Source organism: Crocuta crocuta, unplaced genomic scaffold, assembly GCF_008692635.1.
Source record: "Crocuta crocuta isolate KB4526 unplaced genomic scaffold, BGI_CrCroc_1.0 scaffold5, whole genome shotgun sequence".
Taxonomy (NCBI): domain Eukaryota; kingdom Metazoa; phylum Chordata; class Mammalia; order Carnivora; family Hyaenidae; genus Crocuta; species Crocuta crocuta.
In genome coordinates, this window is record NW_027530500.1 from 4363493 (window position 1) to 4383367 (window position 19875).

General features: G+C 45.6%; 1 protein-coding gene across 2 annotated transcripts in view; it reads right to left on the reverse strand.

Moving 5' to 3' along the window:
- Positions 1–19875, reverse strand: part of CNTNAP5 (contactin associated protein family member 5) — an 801668-nt gene that overhangs the window by 336797 nt on the left and 444996 nt on the right. For both annotated transcript variants that reach the window (XM_077766729.1, XM_077766728.1), the window contains exons 9-10: positions 14853–15002; positions 11920–12091 (exon numbers count right to left, since the gene is read on the reverse strand). In XM_077766729.1, coding sequence (XP_077622855.1) covers positions 11920–12091; positions 14853–15002 — 322 coding nt within the window. The remainder of the gene's footprint in view (positions 1–11919; positions 12092–14852; positions 15003–19875) is intronic.

Genomic DNA, 19875 nt, shown 5'->3' on the forward strand with positions numbered 1-19875 from the left:
ACATGGGCCTATTTTGATTTATTTTTTCTAGTTTGCTAACAGTAAGTGCAGCTAATATGATATTAGAAATGAGCTACTAGAAGGTAAAGGTAAACCCTTAGCCATGGCAGCCCCAACAGTATATTTTAGGGGCGGGGGGGGGGCAAGTTCTGTTTTTCTTCCTGGAAGACAGAGGAATTCCCAGCACACTCTTCTTTGGAGAAAACTTGAAAAATCTGCTTTCAGCTAAAAACACAACTAGAAAGTTTCTTCCCTCTAAAGAAAGCCGAATTTTCCACTCCCTATCCACCTCCCCCTCCCCCCAGCAAACAGTGATGTCAGCAGAGGATGTACAGGCAGGACACAGAGATCAGAATTGCCAGCCAGAGGTCTGTAGGAGGCACTGGAAAGTACAAACCTCCGAGAAAAGTCACCGATCCAGACCAACAGTGAACAGTTGTGTCTGCAGAGTCTGAAGACAATGGCACCCACATGTCCCCTTTCTGACACATGGCTCCCACCCCCTTAAAAGCTAGCTGCCTCTGAGTCTCTCCTAGCACTCTGTGTATCCGCTTAATGCCAACCATTGTACTGAGGAGCACATATGATCATTTCCATCACTATCTGCTTAAAGGCACCTGGGTGGCTCAGTCAGCTGAGTGTCCGACTTCGGCTCAGGTCATGATCTCCTGGTCATGAGTTTGAGCCTCGCATAGGGCTCTGTCCTGACAACTCAGAGCCTGGAGCTTGCTTCAGATTCTGTGCCTTCCTCTCTCTCTGCCCACTCGTACTCTGTCTCTGTCTCTCTCTCAAAAATAAATAAACATTAAAAAAAAAAAAAATCTGCACCTCTCCATGGAGCGTTCTGAAATCAGGGGGTATGAAGATCTACTATGTTCAACAGGTAAGTCCCTCCTTGGCTCCTATCTAGCATGTGACCCAGCAGAGATGTTCCCAATACAGGAGATGAATGAAAGAATAAGGAGGGCGAGGATGGCCTACAATAGTAACAAATGGACTTCCAATCCAAGCACACCAGGAAGAAAAACCAGCAACGTTCTCTTCTGTCCAGTCTTGGATCTCCAGGGTGGTGGGGGGAGAGTGCCTGGCACATAGTAGGCCCTCTGAAAAGATTTGCTGAATGGACGTGTGGGTCACAGAGGCAGATTCATTGAGCATGAGCGGGCTCTCCGCAGGCAGGACCAAGAACTATATCAGGACGCACCAGATAGCGTCATATTTTGTGCACTGTGTGTGGGAATATCTGAGCACATCTGTGCACATGCAAATGTCCAAGCTCATGTATACGATTCTCATTTCAGAGTCTGTAATTCTCAACAGAATGATTTAATGGTCAAATATCTAAACCTTAAGTCGTTTAACACTGTCTGGGATTATTATTATATTTGTATGTTTATTTGTTTTAGAGAAAGAGAGCACACAAGTGGGAGAAGGCAGAGAGAGAGGGGGACAGAGGATCCAAAGCAGGCTCTGTGCTGACCACACACAGCCTGATGCAGGGCCTGAACTCACAAATCCTGGGCTCATGACCTGAGCCGAAGACTTATGCTCAACCTACTAAGCGACCCAGGTGCCCTGTCTGGGATTGTTTTACATTCTAAAGCAGGGATAGCCCCTTACCTAACCATTACAGGGAAAATGTGTGTTTTTAGTATGGATAAAAGCAGGTAGCAAGTTGATGATGACATTTTTGTCATAATAAAATTAAGGGTGTCCCAGACACACAAGGTACCACATGAGTCTGAAGACTATAAATTTTGATATGTTCATATTCTCTTGCGTAACTACCCACTTTGGGTTTCTAGTGCTTTCCTCTGCATTTTCCCTGTGTGAGGATGATCTTCCACTGCACCCACAGTCTATCCCAATGTAAGGAGAGAAAGACCCTAGTAAATCATGTTGAAGCGATCTGTTCAAGATGAAGAGACACCTGGAGGGGAGATTTCAAATCTGTGACTTAAACCAACTGAAAGCATTCATCACTTGTCCAAAAACTAAAATAGGTTATGTATGCAGGTAAATTATTCAGAAAAGTGTCATCTTTTTCAGCCTTTGTATGGGTTTTCTGAAACTTGGCCTGCTGAGATACATACAGCTCCATCCATTTCTGTCTCTCTTGCTTTTTTTAACTTTAAGAACTTTTATCTTCCTGCTCTCAGTGAATCCTTGCCCCAAGTTCAAGGGAGAGGCCGTAATAATATCACGTTGCTCTCCTCTAACTCCCTAGGCTGAGCAAACGCATCCAGAGTCTCCATTTGACCATGGACGGCACTGGGCCCCAAAGAGGTGAAGTGTCTGGTTGTGTCCCAAGCCAGCTAAAATGTAAACAGCAGGGGTTTCGCCACCACCTGAAATCCCGAGTTTGATTCTGATTAACTTTTTTAAATTTACTTTTGAGACAGAGAGAGACAGAGTGTGAGCAAGGGAGGGGCAGAGAGAGAGGGAGACACAGAATCTGAAGCAGGCTCCAGGCTCTGAGCTGTCAGCACAGAACCCGACGGGGGGCTCAAACCCAGGAACTGCGAGATCATGACCTGAGCTAAAGTTGGACGCTTAACTGACTGAGCCACTCAGGCGCCCGGTTCTGATTAAATTTACATGAACATCAGTTTCCTTGCCTGCTGAATGGGGAAGCCAATGCCCCCTTTGTGACAGTCACATCAGAGGCACGTGGTCACGCCGGCCATGCATGTGAGTTGGGCAGCGGGAAGGCAGAACCCTACGTTCTGTGGCCCTGGCCACAGCAAAACCCAAGAGGCCGATTTGTTTCGAGAGCTTCCTGTGAGATATGTTGGCGCAAGACAAAAATAGCACAGAACTGATTTTAAATTTAGGTTTCTCTGCGGAAACAGGTGAGGGCATTTTATCGCAGGTCAGACCTGCTTTTTCTCCCAAGTAAAAACATATTCAGCTCTTTCCTCTTCCCGACTGTGCCCATAAACAGGGCTTACAAGGAGCCATGAATGAATGCTTTGGGACTAGAGAAAAACCATGTTCAAGGTGACAGGGGCTTTGCCTCAACAGCCCAACAAGTGGACATCAGCACACGTGGGGGAAAAAATACAAAAATGATTGTGACGCTGACCCTGTAGAAAGGCGTGTTCTTGGGAAGATGAGGAAAACAGATGGAAAGCCGTTATCCGGGTGCTGGGCGAAGCTTATTTAGGTAACACTTGTGCAAAGGAAGCAACAAAGAAAAGTCTCTTTCTTATTAACTTAGAAATGCTTTCTGCACAGTTAAATATAAGCACCGGCTGCCAGAAGTGACTTGAGGATCTAAAATAGCCTCCCCCCGCCTTTTGATCCAGATCAAAAGTTCGTCTTGGTTTCTATGTCGCCTAAAACATCTGAATTTCTTTGCCAGCGAACCTCAGGAGAGCGGCTCCAAGAGCTTGCTGATTGGGAAAGACATGCTCATACTGCGGTCTGAAGCCCCGCCCTCACCTCAACCTCAAGGCTACAGCCCTTGGCATGAATCCTTCAGGCTCTGGAAGCACTGGTGATAATGTGCACAGCCCACTGTCCTGGCTGGGTTTCCTGTAGCCGTATTTCAGATCACAGGTTGGTGAGAGAACAGAGTCTCACCACCTTCTGATGGGACAGAATCAAGTGCCACCTCTGGCTCCGTTGCCCCCGTATCTTCTATGACTCAAAGGTGCCCTGATGCCCCTCTGCATGCGCAGGTAGAGAGGTACATTTCATCATGATAATGCTCTACTTTTCTCGAAAAAACATGAGGCTAGAAATGGAACACAGATCCACTCATCCAAGCTCACTTATTCAGGTCAAAGCCAGCTTGTATATTCCTCCAGTGCCCCTCTTCCCTCTGACTTTCAAAGGGGTATTAGCTAGGTGATGGGGAGCAACTCTCATGTAATTAGCAGATAAGTAAATCAGGATTTTCTAGATAAAAGGCACTTAACAAACCCACTCAAAATCTACCTCCTCATGACAGCCATCCATCCATGTCATTGCTGAGGCTCCTCCATTCCCTAACCAGCCTGGAGAAATACAAGTGGAGGCTCTAGCTATCTCTGAACCTCAATGTGCTTGTCCTAAGGCTGTGACAATGAGCTGCAAGGATGACAACCCCCCAGGCATCCCTGGTGGTCCATCACTGTGGCCCAGATCCCTTTTCTTCCTGCATTGAAACAACCCACTTCAAGATTAGGACACAACATGAGAACACATCATTTTCTCCTTTGCAATCCTGCTGAAGAACATAGGATGCCTGCCGACTACAAAGTTACATGCAGTCGAGTGAAAGGACAGGCCGAACCTCTTCAACCGGAGCCCCTGGTCTGTAGCCAGGCTCTGCCACATACTCGCTGTGTGACCCTGGACAAGTCATCAGGGCCACTGTGTCTCAATCTTGTTCTGTACAATGGAGTTAACAGCATTACCTACTTCATAGGGTTGTTGTGAGGATACGTATCTCTCTCTCTCTCTGTCACACACACATACACACACACACACACACACACACACACACAGTGTTCAGACACACAGTAAGCATTTTTTAAGGATTAGCTATTAATATGGCCTGTGATTCAGATTTAAACTGTTTCATTTGCTGCAAGTTCCCTATGGCCTTGACTTCAAGTTTTATTTTTTTTGTTTTGTTTTGTTTTTTTGTTACTTATGGACTCCAGTGCATCTTCTCCCATCCAGGCAAACAAATGCCCAACACCTCACCTGTTCTGAGGCCTAGCCGTAAGCCCTCCACTTCGCCTAAAACATCCCTGCTGGACCTCACTAAACCCAGCCCACGCATCAAGTTCTTGAAATCTTATTTCCTCACTGATGCCCCCCTGACTTGCTCTGCATACCCAGATGTATCTCTCCTTTTTCTCTCCTTTAAGCAATAGGGCCTCCACCTTTCCATGGATTGAAGAATCCACAAAATCTGGAGTTGAATCACAGATCCAACAACTACTAAGAATGCGACCTTATGCAGCATTCTAAGCATGGGAGCTTCTATCCCTTAGATAACAGGAATAGAGCAAGCTTATTGTGTGCAAATCTGTGCATCAGAACCACCCCGGTGGCAGGGTGTTTGTATAACTCAGCTTGCTCCCCTTCCCCAGGTTTCTGATCCAGAAGGTGCAGGGACTGGGAATATGCATTTCTAACATGCCGCCAAGGGCTGCTGGTCTGGGAGCCATACTTTGAGAGCCATGCTGGGGCCTGCAGCACTGCAGGGGAGAATTAAGTGAAATCATATTTAGAGAATGTTTGCTCAGTAACTGTTACATAAACTCTAACCTTTTCTCTTCCTCCATGAAATAGACTAACATGATAAATAAAAACAGCAGAAGTGTTCTTGTTTTGATGTTGGCTCCATCCCACGAGTTAAAGGAGAACACACCATATTGTAGCATTTCTCACTGTAGACTTAGAAACTCAGAGTGTGTGGGCATTGCCCTTGCAATGGCTTTCCTGGCACCCAATGGAAAGGCTTTCCACTTCAGAGAAGAACTAAAACATATGCATTACCATGCAATGGAAGCTTTTTATATAGCCTACTGTTTTTAACAGACTCCCACACACAGAGTGGGTTTTTTGCAGAAGTCTGTTTATGGGAGGTCATCCAAAATAATGTCTCTCCACTCTCACTGTTTACAACACCCCAAACTCTGAACCAAAAAGGTAAGAATCTTGACCAGAGAGTTGAGCAGATGCTTTTCTTAAATGAATGTGTGCTGGGGGGAAAGGAAGTGGTTACGGAATGAGAAGCTACATTTCATAACTTATTTGGCTGCAAGAAACTTAAAGCAGCATTTTACATGTGACTCACGCATTGGAACAAACCAATTGTTTCATTTTTAAAAGGGCTGGTGCAGAAAATTCCCCATAGGATATGATAATGAGGACCCCATGGGAAGACCGCTCCTTCCATATCTGGCTTTGCCACTCTCTGCTAGACCTCCATTTCCTCCTATGCAAAACCAGAGATGGGTCTCCAAGGACCTTCCCCAGCACCATGACTCTAGGAGGAAGGGATGCGGGAAAGGCCACATATGACCTTGGAGACCCTTTGCCAGACACCAGGAGACCGGATGAAATCAGTCTCTTTCCCTCTTTAGAAAGGTTTGATGTAACAGTTTTTGGTGGGCAGAGTCACTATCATTCTAACAGGACCCCCACCACCCATGGGGTGTGAGGCTTATCTAGAAGGAAAGATCACGCTGTGACTGACAGAAGGGCTAGCAGGTCAAGCATCCCCCAAGTAGCACAAAGACAAGTTACGTTTGATGACAACTGCAGTTATTCTAGGACACACACTCCCTCCACACCAAAACAGCCCTTCACTCAGTCACCCCTGAGGATCTGACAGCTTTCATGAATATGCCCAAAAGCCTTGTTTGCAGCAGGATGTGGGGTGGGAGCTCGGTGACAGAAACCAGGAAAGTCTGGAGGGAGGTGCAATTCAGTTGTGCCTACACCCAAGGTCTCCCATGGACTGATTTCAACACCTCTTTGGAGATGGACATGGAGATAGAGTAGCTGCAACTTTTCAGAGATGCTGTGAGATTCTGATCAGAAGGACAGCTGTTTGGGGGCCCAGTTCAGGCAGAAGTCATCCTTCTCCCCCACCCCTACACCATTTCTGTGCAGAATCTACACAGTCCCATCACTTCCAGGATTGGAAGCCTTTAGGACAGTAGTTCTCAAAGTCAGCTCCCAAGGCCAGCCCAGCAGCACCCTGGAATTTGGTAGAAATGCAAACTCCCTGGCCCATGATGGTAACATCTGAAACTCTAAGGGTGGGGCCCAGTTATTTGGGTTTTAACAACCCCTCCTGGTGATTCTGATGTGATCATGTTAATATTTGCCTACACAAGTTGACAAGGCACTAGCCTCGAGGTTCATGTAAATTCAGGGTCTACAGTAGCATGAACTAAGAAATAAGAACTGCCTTAAATTCTGTGCCCAAGGCATACCAACCAAAAGCTGTCCTTACCCTATCCAGGCCCTGAGAATCAAGTTTTAGTAGAACTGAAAGACTGTAGCTTTTGCACTCAAATCGATGGACACTTTCCTAATGGGTGGTAGTTTGTGGCCCAGAGGGACAGTTCCTCTGAACAACTGGAATCAAAGTTCAAAGCCCAAGTCACTGAGCAGAGGAACTTGAGGCCACATATGAGGTAGATCTATGGGGATCCACCCTATCACTTGGCCATGGTGGGCTAGAAGAACTTCAGAGGGAGGCCAGAGCCTTCTCTTCTCTCCATGAATTCTAGAGAGCTAGCAAACATTGGCTAGGGGAATTAACATGGTGACTATTTACATACTACCTTCAATTCACTAGACATGCAATTGAGTGCCTGATTTCACACACTGTCTCACTTAACTCTCAATGCAAAGGTGAATTTTAGGGTCTTGATTTTGCAAAAGTGGAAACAGACACTACAAGTTTAAATGATGTGTATCGTATCTCAAGCTGATAAGTAGTGACTGGGAATTAAACACACTCTATCACCTCTCAAAGCTGCTGCCACCTGCACTGAGATTAATGAATTCCCTGCTGTGTGACATCCACTGGCCCCACCTCAGACAGTGTCCCTGTTTGCTCCTCCAAGTTTGGCGTCACACCTTGGATCCCGTCTCCTATTCAAATTCTTAGACAATATTTGGTGATTGGTTTCTTCTGCCCTGGACTTTGGACTCAGCAGGACTGGACTTGGCTCCTCGAATGGATTTGGTAGCTCTTCTGACAAAAGTCCTGGGAAGAGGTACTTTTTGACCTGGACCACCAGGACCTACTAGACTCAGCCCCCACCTGCTGCTGCACACCACTCTGAATGACCCCTTCTAAATGGAATCTCATTAGGGAGCTAATGGAAATTAACATGTTGAATATCCCTGAAAAGCTTCCCATGGTTGCACAGAAGATAGGGTTACCTATTTAGAAGCCAAAGACACACCACGACTTCCATTTCCAGGCCAGCGTCTGCTAGGGGGAAGTAAGGGAGAGAACACTGGCAGTGTTCAACTCTGAATGACAACTTCAATCCTGCAATCATGGAAAAACTGACATATGTCTCTAGGTCTTAGTCTACCGTCTCTGAAAAATAGGGATATTGATGCCCTTGTACTCCCAGGGCTTCCACAGCTCTTCCCACATCTTATCCTACCCAAGTATATACATTCATTCAATGCCTATCTAAGAGGCTGAGCATTGGAGGGCATGATTCAGTTGTTCACGGAACGAAGCATTTATGGAGGGCGACTTTGCTCTATGTGGTTTAAAATGTCATGCCTTGGCTACTTGAAGTCCAAGAAGGTTGCAAGAGGTAAGTGAAGATCATAATGAACGTTGATCTGGGGTGTGGAAAATATGAGGCTGAAGATTCAGCCCACAGAGGAGGATAGTGGATGCAAGTCCTATTCCTGAGGATTAGAAAGACTATGCATGCGGTTTGCTGGGATATTCCATTCTTGTCCCAAATGTGATTCCTACATGGGTGCTCTACCTCCTTTCCCCAACCCATCCCTGGACAATTATATAGAGGGAGCCTCCCAAAGCCAGCAGGCTTTGCTGCCAGAACTAGGGGCCAGGCCAACTGCTCAGTCTTCTTTTTTTCCAGCAAGGCCAGAAGACGTGGTAATTTGCCCATCATTTAAATGGTTGAAATGAAAATTGTTATTTTAGGTTTCTTAATCCATGAGAATGGACCCTCCCAGCTCTTACCTAAGGTTTGGTCTCAGGGGTGGTTTGTGAATTTGCTCAGGCTGGGCAGCAGAGACACCATCTCAAAGGCAACACCTTTAAAGGATCCCCCCTAGAGGAAGCACTTCCAGTTCTGGAAAGTTGGCACCTCTTCTGTGAATGCCATCTTGGTTTTCCCAGAGTGACTGGCACTGAGAACCATAAGGGACACTGAAAGGGCTGAATCCTTCTGGCTGGTCAGGCTGGCTAGCTTAGAGGGAGAAGAGGGGGACCAGGAAGGGGTTGGGGAGGCAACCACTGAGAGGCCAGGAAGAGGCCTGGGTCTCTAAAGCCTATGAGGGAGGGGCAGAGGATTTGGCCAGGGAAAGAAGAGACTCTTAGGCCAGATCAAAGGCTGTTGTCCTTGGACTTTCCAGACAAGTGCATAGTTAATAAAAAACACAGCCAGAGGCACCTGAGCAGCTCAGTGTGTTAAGCATCAGACTCTTGATTTCAGCTCAGGTCATGATCTCACTGTTTGTGGGTTCAAACCCTACAGTGGGCTCTGCACTGAGAGTGTGGAGCCTGCTTGGGATTCTCTCTCTCTCTTTCTATGCCCCTCTCACACCCTCTCTCTCAAAATAAATAAACTTATAATAATAATAATAATAATAAACACAGCCAGAAAAAAAACAAAAACGACAAAACAAAACATAGCCAAACTTCTCCACCTCCACCTCTTCCACCACACCCCAGCCCACTTCCAAGTGTCAAGTTCCTTCTAGACAAAAACTTTGCACTTGCCTTTAAATCCAGTTCAGTTAGTCCACATACTAGAAATAAAACACAAAACTCAGAACCTACCTGCTTTTGAACGTCTGCCCCTCTCCAATGAATTTTAAATATAAGCTCAAAAAATAATTAATCAAGCAGAGCCTTCTACCACAGTATCCCCTCCTGTTAAGAGGCAATGTCTGTTAAATCAAGAAAAACGTACCATTTACTCACTAAACTAAACACAATCCCTTATTATACAATTAACCAAAACACAATTGTGTGTAATACAATTATACAGACTACAATTACACAAAAGTAATGATGCAGTATAGATGGCAATGACTTTCATGTAATCGAAAATAATGAAAGCATCCTTGATTAGAAATTAAGGTATCATAAGCGATCCCCATTGATAAATGTTCCCTCTGTTGAACTACGCTTTGCAAGGGGCTGTGCTGGCAGATGAAGTTGGACACTTTCCTCTCATCCTTAATAAAGACTGTAGGGATGCAACCATTCAATGTAGCAGCTTTTATTCAGAGGTCCCTAAACACGTACATTCTAATGAAGCACACATTTTATTACCCACTTTTCCAGCTGGTCAAATAGGGAAAAAAAATGAATCAGAAGAGCCAGGAAGTCCGTGTGATTTGTTGAGGATCCAATGTGTATCGGTATTAACAGACAAACATGCACATCAACCTCCATTGGATTATATGGGTCATTCCGAGCATCCGAGGAGGTGACAGCCTGCAGAGCTGATGGCTGTGCTGCTCCGGAGAGGCACCTGCTACTTGTCATCACTGCTCCCATGGACGGGGGCAGTTACCTTCCCAGCTCCATGCTGGTTCTCTGTCAATCTATCCACCTCACTTTTTCCTGGGTGCTCTTTCTAGGAAGCAAATCTGATACCTTGCTTCCTGATTGTCACCTAGCACATGGGGCCACGTTCCACAGGCCCACAAATTCCTAATGGCCCCAATCTCTAGCCATATGCACACCATGTACTCCACCACAGTGACCTTTCATGGCCACTGAGCTATATTTTATTGACTCTAAGACACCATTCATTGTAACACATACCCTTATTTTATGTGCCACTAAGAAAGAATCGTTGCCAATTGAACGATTATGGGCCACTGATTATAAAATTGAGCCCTCATATTAGAGATTTTACAATGGTAAATAGGCACTTAGGACTGATGAAATATTCGCAGGCCATGATCTCTCCTATTTCTCTGCCATGTCCCATGCTATGTCCAGAGAATCCTATACCAGCACCCCTCACCACTCTCCAGTCACATCTGCTCGTCCTTGAAAAGTTAGCACAGCACCGTGGCCTGTGGGTGGCTCAGTCCGTTGAGTGGCAGACTTCAGCTTGGGTCATGATCTCATGGTTCCTGAGTTTGAGATTCACGTCAGGCTCATTGCTATCAGCGCAGAGCCTGTCCGCGCCGCACCCCCATCCCTCCCCTGCTCACCCTCTTTCTCTTAAAAATAAATAAACATTAAAAAAAAAAGATCTAGCTGAGCACTTGACCTCATTCTCCCCAAGGCTAGGCTGAGCTGCAGCTGCCATAGTTCCCACAAATAAGGGTGCACTACTTGGGCATTTATTGTGCTTTATCGTAATGGCTAATTTATTCCCTGACAGATGTGAGCAGAGACCTTGCCTCACCAACACATAGGCAAGCACTTAACAACTATTATTCACCCAATTAATAAATGATATCTTGGCGAGGATGACTATAACTGCAAGAAGGAAGGAGGTAAGTGCTAGAGCTAAAACATGGAGAGCACGCTAAGCCTGGCTGAAGATTCAGAACTGGTCCTCTTTCATTTTCCAAAGTGTGTCTTTGAATCTAGAAAGTTTAAATATAAGAGGAGTGGGAGCCCACAAGAGATAAAGAAAGCAATTGAATTTGTGCCAGGTCTGTGGGCTGCGGAGTATTAAGTGCTGATTCTCCCTATCTGGGGCCTGGTCTTTTCTGCGCCAAAGATGCAGTGGCTTGGGGGTGACAACACCACAGGTCAGCCGCCCCAGGAGTGGCCACGCCATCGGACTGCATGGACCTCTGTTCTAGACCGAGTGCCTGATGCTCCTCTGCCCCTGTTAGAAAGGGGACTCTCTGCTCTAAAGAATAAGATGGTTTAAGACAGAAGTCCTCCCTCCCTCATTTTTGCTTTACTCTTAACTTCAAAGTAATCAAACGTTGTTTATGCATAAAATTTTAATCCTGTCACAAATTTGTATTTTGATTTAATTTGCATATCCCATTTACTGCAAGTCAACACGAAGAGAGACGCAACTAATTTAAACCATTTTTCTCTGGGCCTGAAATCCTTTCAGAAATATTTTCCATTAGGCGACTCAATTATGTCTAATGTGGCTAATGTCAGTGGATTAGAATTTTGCTTAAAGAAACTCATATTTAGAACAGCGAGAATGGGAAGGGGGTAGGGAACAGAGGAGAAGAGACAATAATTACCTGTCTTTGATGCTACACAGATCAATGTGTAAATCACTAAAATTCCCCAGGGAACCTTGCTGAACTGAAATGAGGTCCTTGGGCTGGTTATCAATAAAGATGAGCCTCATGCAGCCTTGGAAAGCCTTAATGGGATTTAAACATTGGGAATCGGTGAGATTGCCGGGACACCCTGTGGGACAGAGAGAAAAAATGAAGAAGAATACTGAAATGATCAGTCATTGCTCTGGCGACCTACTGATGGAGGACCCGGAGGTCTAATTATTTTGGGGGCTTTTGCATTCACAGCAGTGCACACTTTTTTGTTGTAAATCCTAGCAATCTCAACGAAGGGACAGAATTGGTACTGAATGGGGCATACTCAATCGCTGTATAGAGCAGAAAACAAAAAGCTTTAATGGGAACACCGATACGTTGATCTCATTCCTATTTCTTTTCACCTATTGGTAAGCTATCCACCATCCAGTTGGGTGGTGTATTTCACTCATCCCAAGAGGCAACGTATTATAACTGCTTGGGAATTTTGGTTCTGTGTCGAAACATGCTCTAAATGCACAATTCCATTGCGAATCACACTTCCAAAGGACATTATGCTTTGGGTACGGATGGTGGCAGAGTAATTGTCTGGTTAATTGTTAGCATTAACAGGCTTAGTTCCTGAGAAAGATACACACAGGAACGGAAGTGGAATTTTGAAGCGGTGTGCAAAGCAAATCCAGATGCCAAAGGAACTATGAGTTTAAGTGCATACAGTTATAGGGCTGTAATAGCACACTGAAAGGTTAACACCATACCTTTTTAAAGGGTCTTCCTTAAAAAACAAATTGCATTACACTGATTTAGTATAGCCTGTAACCAACACATACCTACTTCTCATGAAGGCAGGCACAGAGCAACGTAGGTATGTGAGTATAAACTCCATCCCGATGGTTTTAATAGGTTCAGAGCATATGGGTATGCAAGCTTGAAAACATGGCGATAACCCATAAATAATTGGGAATTATTTCAGCCATTTCTAATAGACAGTCACTGCTGGGTTGTTGCCCAGCAGCTGCTTAACAGCTCACAGGCACACTATAAAATGAAAAGAGATTCCTCCAAATTCTAATTGAAGCAGTAGAGAGAATTTATGTAAGTTGACTATTATTACTCAAACTCATTTTTCACCTCCCTTAAGTTTACAGGCTATGTGTGGGGTGCTTGCTTAAATACCGTTCGAATCACAGGTAAATCTTGGCCTCCTACACCCAGTGTCCCCTGTACTAGGGGAAGCCAGACGTTTTGCTTTTGAGGCTTTTTGGATGCATGATCACTGAACATTGTTTTCCTCAGAAACAAATATGAGAATGCTTTCCTCTCTCTGTTGATGAAATACTGCACACAATGCAAAAATTATGCGGTCTGTGAAATCTATCGTAGGGTCCCCCAGACCCTTCTTCTGCAGCCTTCATGCTACATTTGCTAGCATCCCTTTGCTGTGCCAACCTAGTGGGCTGCGGAGAACACAGACCTGGGGGTGGGTCCTGGTTCTAATGCTTACACACGTTCTTTCATTTCAGCAAACACCAGTCTTACTGTCTGTGAAATGGGGCTAACATCGTCTACCTCACAAAGCTACTGCATGAAGGTAAGAGGTAAGACATGAAATTTAGAGCAAATGGAAGAGCTCTCTTTCTCAAGGAATCTGTTGTCCCTGCCTACGTGGAGACTTAGAGTGAAGGACAGAGGGTCTGGATGGGGCCTTAACAGATCAAACCACAATACTGCTCTCCATTGCTTCCCTTCCAGGACACCCTGTTATGTGTAATGCATCTAGGTGAAGGCCCTTTTGTCTTTCAAAGCTTAACCACATGTCAGTGATGTGAGAGAAGTGATTGGAAACTTCTATTTGAGAGACTGCACTTTATAATTTTGCCCAAATGCTTCCCTTCAGTTTCATAATGGACAACGAATTAGCATCCAGTCCAGCCCATGCCCATATTTACAAAAGTTGAAGCCTGTCTGCCCATTCCTTGCATGTTGGAAGCACGTAACCCTGACCTTACTGAATTTCTCCAACTAGATGGCTTTGGTTCTCCATGTCCTAGATAAGGAAGTTCAGGGACCGTCAGTGTCTTCCTCAAGGTCAGACAGCTATGGATGGACATGATTCTCTACAAACTGGGTCTATAATATAAACAAATGACTGAAACATTAGATACTAATAATGTTAATGAAAGACATAACTTAGAAAAAAACTAAATAAAAATACACATGCATCTTTAAAAAGGCAGGGAATTCCTTCTGTATTTTTCATCCTTTCCAGGATGGGAATAGTTCCTAGGATTCACCTGGAAATGGGGAGACCTGGATCTGTACTGCCTGCCCCGTGTGGGCTACAAGTTCACAGAACTTCTAGATCTTTCCATTTGTAGAGCCCCACTCCAGGGGCATGGCCTCCAGGGGCACCGGGAAGGAATGAACAGACAGGAGACTCAGACAGCAAAGCAGCAGAGGAAGAGCCTACACCATTGAATGTCCTGGCTATGCCTTCTCTGCCTTCCCATCTGGATTCTTCCTTTCACAGGTACTTCTGACTGTTGGTACACATTCTCCCAGTTTTCAGCTGACTTTCTGCTTCCCCCATGTGATCACCGAGCTTGGCATGGCTACAGAAATCTCCTCTGGACAAGTTATGTAACGCCAGCACTTACAGCTAAAGTTTTTTTCTTCTCTTTTCTTTTTTTCATTTTTCTCCTCTCTGTTCTGACCTAGTTTATATCTGCTCAGCTGTCAGAGAGCTTGCTTCTCATTATTTTGTGCTTTGGACTGGGTACCTGTGTGTGTGTGTGTGTGTGTGATTGGTCTAATTGACAAAAAAAAATCATTAGGGCAAAATAATTGCCCATTGCTTTCTCCTTCCCTCCTTTATTTTCAAAAGCCGGGGAATTTACCTCCAAAGTAGTAGCTATTTCCAGAATAAATCTGCACGCGAGTGGTGTCCTGGGCCGGAGACGCTGCATCGTTATCCAGAGTAAGGGTGATGCGGTCCCTTCTGGCATTGATGTTAACTGAATGCCACAAGCCATCATTCAAGTTGCTGCCTGCAAGAGAAACAGGAAAGGCAAGCGTAGGGTGACGGACTGTGGAGGTCTGCAGCGAGCAGGGCTCACCCTCCTCACCTGCTGGGCCCTGCACCCTGCGTGTGTTCTCAGAAGCCTCCCCGGGTCTCCTGTAGCTTAAAGCAAACCCCAGTAGCCCCCCTCACCTTCCCTCCTCTGTTTACCACCTCCTGTCTATTCTTTTTTTTTTCCAAAGTGGCTGAACAATGTCTGATACATTTGGTTTCAAAACCAAAGGGCAACATACAAATTTGTCTGTGTATTACAACTAAAGATGAGGCCAAATGAATGGACCTCTTCATATACATGCAAAGTAAAAGGCTGAAAGAGAAAACTCTGAAATTTCACAGTGGGGCGCCTGGGTGGCTCAGTTGGCTAAGCATCCAACACTTGATTTCTGCCTGGTTCAGGATCTCATGGTTTGTGAGTTCGAGCCCTGTGACCAGCACAGAGCCTGCTTGGAATTGTCTCTCTCCTTCTCTCTCTCTCTCTCTGCCCTTCCCCTTCCTCTTCTCTCTCTCTCTCTCTCTCTCTCTCACACAAAATCCATAAACTTAAAAAAATGCCCATGGTGATTTTTATCTCCAGGTGGTAGGATTATAGGCTATTTGTTTTCTCACATTTTCCCACAAATGCCTTATATTTTACTTTTGGGAAGAAATGAACTATGTTTAGGGGCCCCTGGGGCTCACTGGGTTCAGTGTCTGACTTTTGGTTTCAGCTCTGGTCATGATCTCAGGTATCATGAATTTGAGCCTCTGCCAGCACAGAGCCTACTTGGAATCCTCTCTCTCCCTCTCTCTCTGCCCCTCCCCTGCTTGCGTACTCTCCATCCCTCAAAATAAGTAAATAAACTTGAATAAACTATTTTTAAAGGCCAAAGTAGATGAGGAAAGTCATATTCTAATGATGTGCCAAGCAAAGACAGTCTCCTGTTGGAAAGAAGTAACACACTAGTTCAACTCCAACTTTCTTCCTTAACTAATTTGGTGACATAGGCTGTTACTACCTTCCCTGAAGTCTGGCTTCATCATCTGCAAAGATCATAATTCCTACTCTGTGTCCTTGTTAAAAGGATCCATTGAGATCAAGCAGGACAGTTGTAGGCATCCTGAATGTTTATTAAAAGGTAACTCTTCTCAGGGGCCCCTGGTGGCTCAGTAGGTTGAATGTCCAGCTCTCAATTTCAGCTCAGGTCATGATCCCAGGGTCATGGGATCGAGCCCTGTGTTCGGCTCTGTGCTGAGGGTGGAGCCTGCTTAAGGTTCTCTCTCCCCCTCCCCCATTTGCCCCCTCATTCTCTCTCTCTAAGTGATAATGATAAATTTTTTTTAAAGTTAATTCTTCTCTTGTTTTTTTGCCTCAGATGTCTTTGAGGGGCTACCTTACGGAGAAAACTGTACTGGGAAATAGTCATGAAGATTGGAACCACCTCTCTCTAAAGAGTTTATCAGCTATTAAGACTCTGTCAGGAAACACAGTCTTATTCACCAGTCAGGTAACAAAGATGCGTCTGTGACAAAAGCACACAGTTGACGCGTCTTCACTCAATGGACGTTTATTGTGTCCTGCTGAGTTGCCTATCGCCTCTTCTTGCCTCAATTTTCTCCCCTGCAAAGTGGGGAAATGATTTCTAGGCTATTGTGACAATAATACAGCAGTTAATACAGCAGCGCATGCACACCAGTCTGTGACACGTCACAAGAAGACGACGATGCGAACTAAAACAAATGGACAGAAGAGCAACTACGAAATGGTCCCTGGCATGTGGAAGTATGGAGCATAACACCACATGGCGTCTACAGGCTATCATTAAACGGAAGAGGCACGCAATCCAGATTACAATACTGTCCTCTGTGGGATGCCTGGGTGGCTCAGTCAGTGAAGCCTCCAACTGTAGCTCAGGTTATGATCTCATGGTTGGTGAGTTCAAGCCCTGCATCAGGCCCTCTGCTGACAGCGCGGAGCCTGTTTCAGATCCTCTGTCTCCCTCTCTCTCTGCCCCTCCCCTGCTTGCACATGCTCTCTCTCTCTCAAAAATAAATAAACATTTTTTTTAAAAAAGAATACTGTCCTTTAAGTTCAGGGTAGTGGGGCAAAGAAACAAGCGAAGAACAACACATGCGATTTTGGGTAGAGCAGTAATATGGAAGAGAGAAGAAAGCAAGCCTAACTAATGGCATAGGAGGATCCCCAAAGGGCTTCACAGCAGAGATGATGACAGTTTAGGGAAGTTCTGGAAAATGCAAAGAGCTCTCTGAGTAGAGAAAAAGTCCAGGACTCAAAGAGCCTGCACAAAAAAGCAAAGGTCTGCAATGAAAAATGAGAGAGAACAACAGAAAGGCCAGCAAGAAAGGATCCAATCACCTAGGGACCTGGCAGACCAAACTAAGGAATGGGTTTCCACAGTTTTCTTGCATAGATGATTCTGGAAAGTGCTTTATTCAAGCTAATTCCATCAAAACCCTTGGGGATAGGACCTGAGGCATCTGCATTTTTTAAAAAAATGTTTATTTATTTATTTTGAGACACAGAGAGAGTGGGGGTTGGGAGAGGAGCACAGAGAGAGAGAGAGCAAGAGAGAGAATCCCAAGCAGGCTGTGTGCTGACATCACAGAGCCCAACATGGGGCTTGATCTCATGAACCGTGAGATCATGATCTGAGCTGAAATCATGAGTTGGACACTCAACCAACTGAGTTGCAGCTGCATTTTTTAACAGCTCGCTGGGTGATTCTAACGTGCTGCCAGGAAAGGAAATCACAGCTTTAGAACAATGGTAGTCCATGAAGGGCCTTTAGCATGGGAATGACCTAACTGGAGGTATACCATCCAAAGACAAGGTGGCAGATGACAGCTAGGAGGAGTCAAGGCAGGAAGCAGAACGGATGGGGCCCACTGCTTGCATGGGCCCAGGGGGACAGGATGATCAGGGTCTCAGCCAAAGGAGCAACAGTGGCAATGGAGAGCAAGGGATGGAGGGAGAGCTATTTCTGGAGGTGAAGCAGATCAGACTTGGTGGAGCCTCGCTGGCACAGTCCCTAAGAAACCAGCTGGGAAGCAAGTGCTGCCGATCAGAGCAGAGCCCTGCGGGGGTGCTCAGCACAGCACTGAAGAACTGGTGCCCCAGCACAGCACCAGGCTGGGAGCCCAGCTGCACTGCACCGGGGCAGCTGGGCCCCATCTGCTCACAACAGGCCAGATGCGAGGGACAGCCCCTCCCCCCCGCATTTTCAGCCCGCCTCCTGGCAGTCCTCACTGCAGCCCTGAACATCTGCTTGGGGTGAACCCGGGGGGCTGCTCAACCTGGTGGCCTTGCTTCCTCCCAAAAGCCAGAGTTTGGGTCCTAACCACGGGGACTCTGCTAATGAGGTAGAGGCTCTGGCAGGTGTTTCCTGGTGATGAACATTTGACTTCTGGCAGGGGCACTGGGGGGGCATAGCCAGCTGTAGGTCTTTACTTCTTTCTATTCTCATTTGCATACTGATTTAAATATATTTGCATAACACAGGAGACTGCATCTGCAGACAGACTATAGACTGCTTGTGCTGGAAGAGGAGTCAGTAACTAATCCAACTTGGAAGATGTAAATAGCCTCGAAGGGCCCAGCACCCTGCTAAGCATAGGGGCTCTAGTAAGGAAGAGAACAGAGGCCTTGCGGAGTGTCCAGCCCAATCCAAAGTACACCATCCAGTCTTTTTACAGATGCAACTGGCCTGAGACCAGAGGTCTGACCCATGGGAGTGGCTGGGCCAGAGCACTGGCCTTTGTGGTCTGCTGCCCGGTCTGGTCCCCTGCCGTTCCCACATCACTGTCCATGTCACTCTNTTCTGAAAAGCCAGGTCCCTGGGCCCCACACCGGGTTAATGAAGGCAGGCTTCAGGGTGGCCCCAGGCCTTGGAAGTTTAAAGATACCAAGGGGGTCAGTTGTGCTGCCTGGGGTAGGAAACGACAGCATTTGAGGCATCAGAAGAGGAAGAAGAAAGGGCGCCTAGAAAAACAAGGCTGGTTTGAGAGAGCAGAGTTGAGAACAGATTCCAAGGCAAGTGAAGTGACATCTTCCCTTCTAAAAATCTGCTTTCCGCTTGGGCCTTCCTTCCCACTTCATTCTATTAATGACTATATATATAATATATATTTTTATAACCAAATAACACCCCTGGAAGTTCTTCAAGGTTTCATTTCTAAGAATTATTTTTTAAAGGTACAGGTTTAAGTGCAGTTTGTTAATTATTCACAAATTTGGGAAAACAGGTTCTATGAGAGGGCTTTCCTCCCGAAACCTCCCTGAGATGAAAGGTTCCGAAAAAAGAAAAGTTTTCAATGGGGGAGAATGGGAAAGCACTACCTTCAAGAACAGGAACACTGTGATGGGGAAAAGCCCCTGGAGGCTGAACAGGGAATTTAGGGTTACTTTAGGGCAGCCCCTAAAAATTCATAGGATTTAGGAGCCCAGGCTTAAAATGTGGGATGTGGGCTCTGGAAAGACTGGTGGCTGATGACAAACAGAAACTTCCTGACCTTCAAAGTGATGTCACATAATACTTGCCATCTCCCGGACAGGCAACGAATACAAACCCATAGGCACAGTGAGTGTAGAGAGAGGGACACAGGCGATTTCATGGTGTTGGTGGCAATATAAGTTTGTACATTCTTTCTGGAAGGCAAAATACCAAAGGGCATCAAAAAAAAAAAAAAAAGGTCCTAAAAACAGTATATCTCAATCCCGTTTTTTTCTGAAGAATCAACCCTTAAATAGTACAGGAGCTACAGCCAAGATTTAAGGTGAAGAGAGTTCATGAGGCCATCATTTCTAAGAGCAAAAATTCACAACTCCCAATATTTCCAACAGCAGC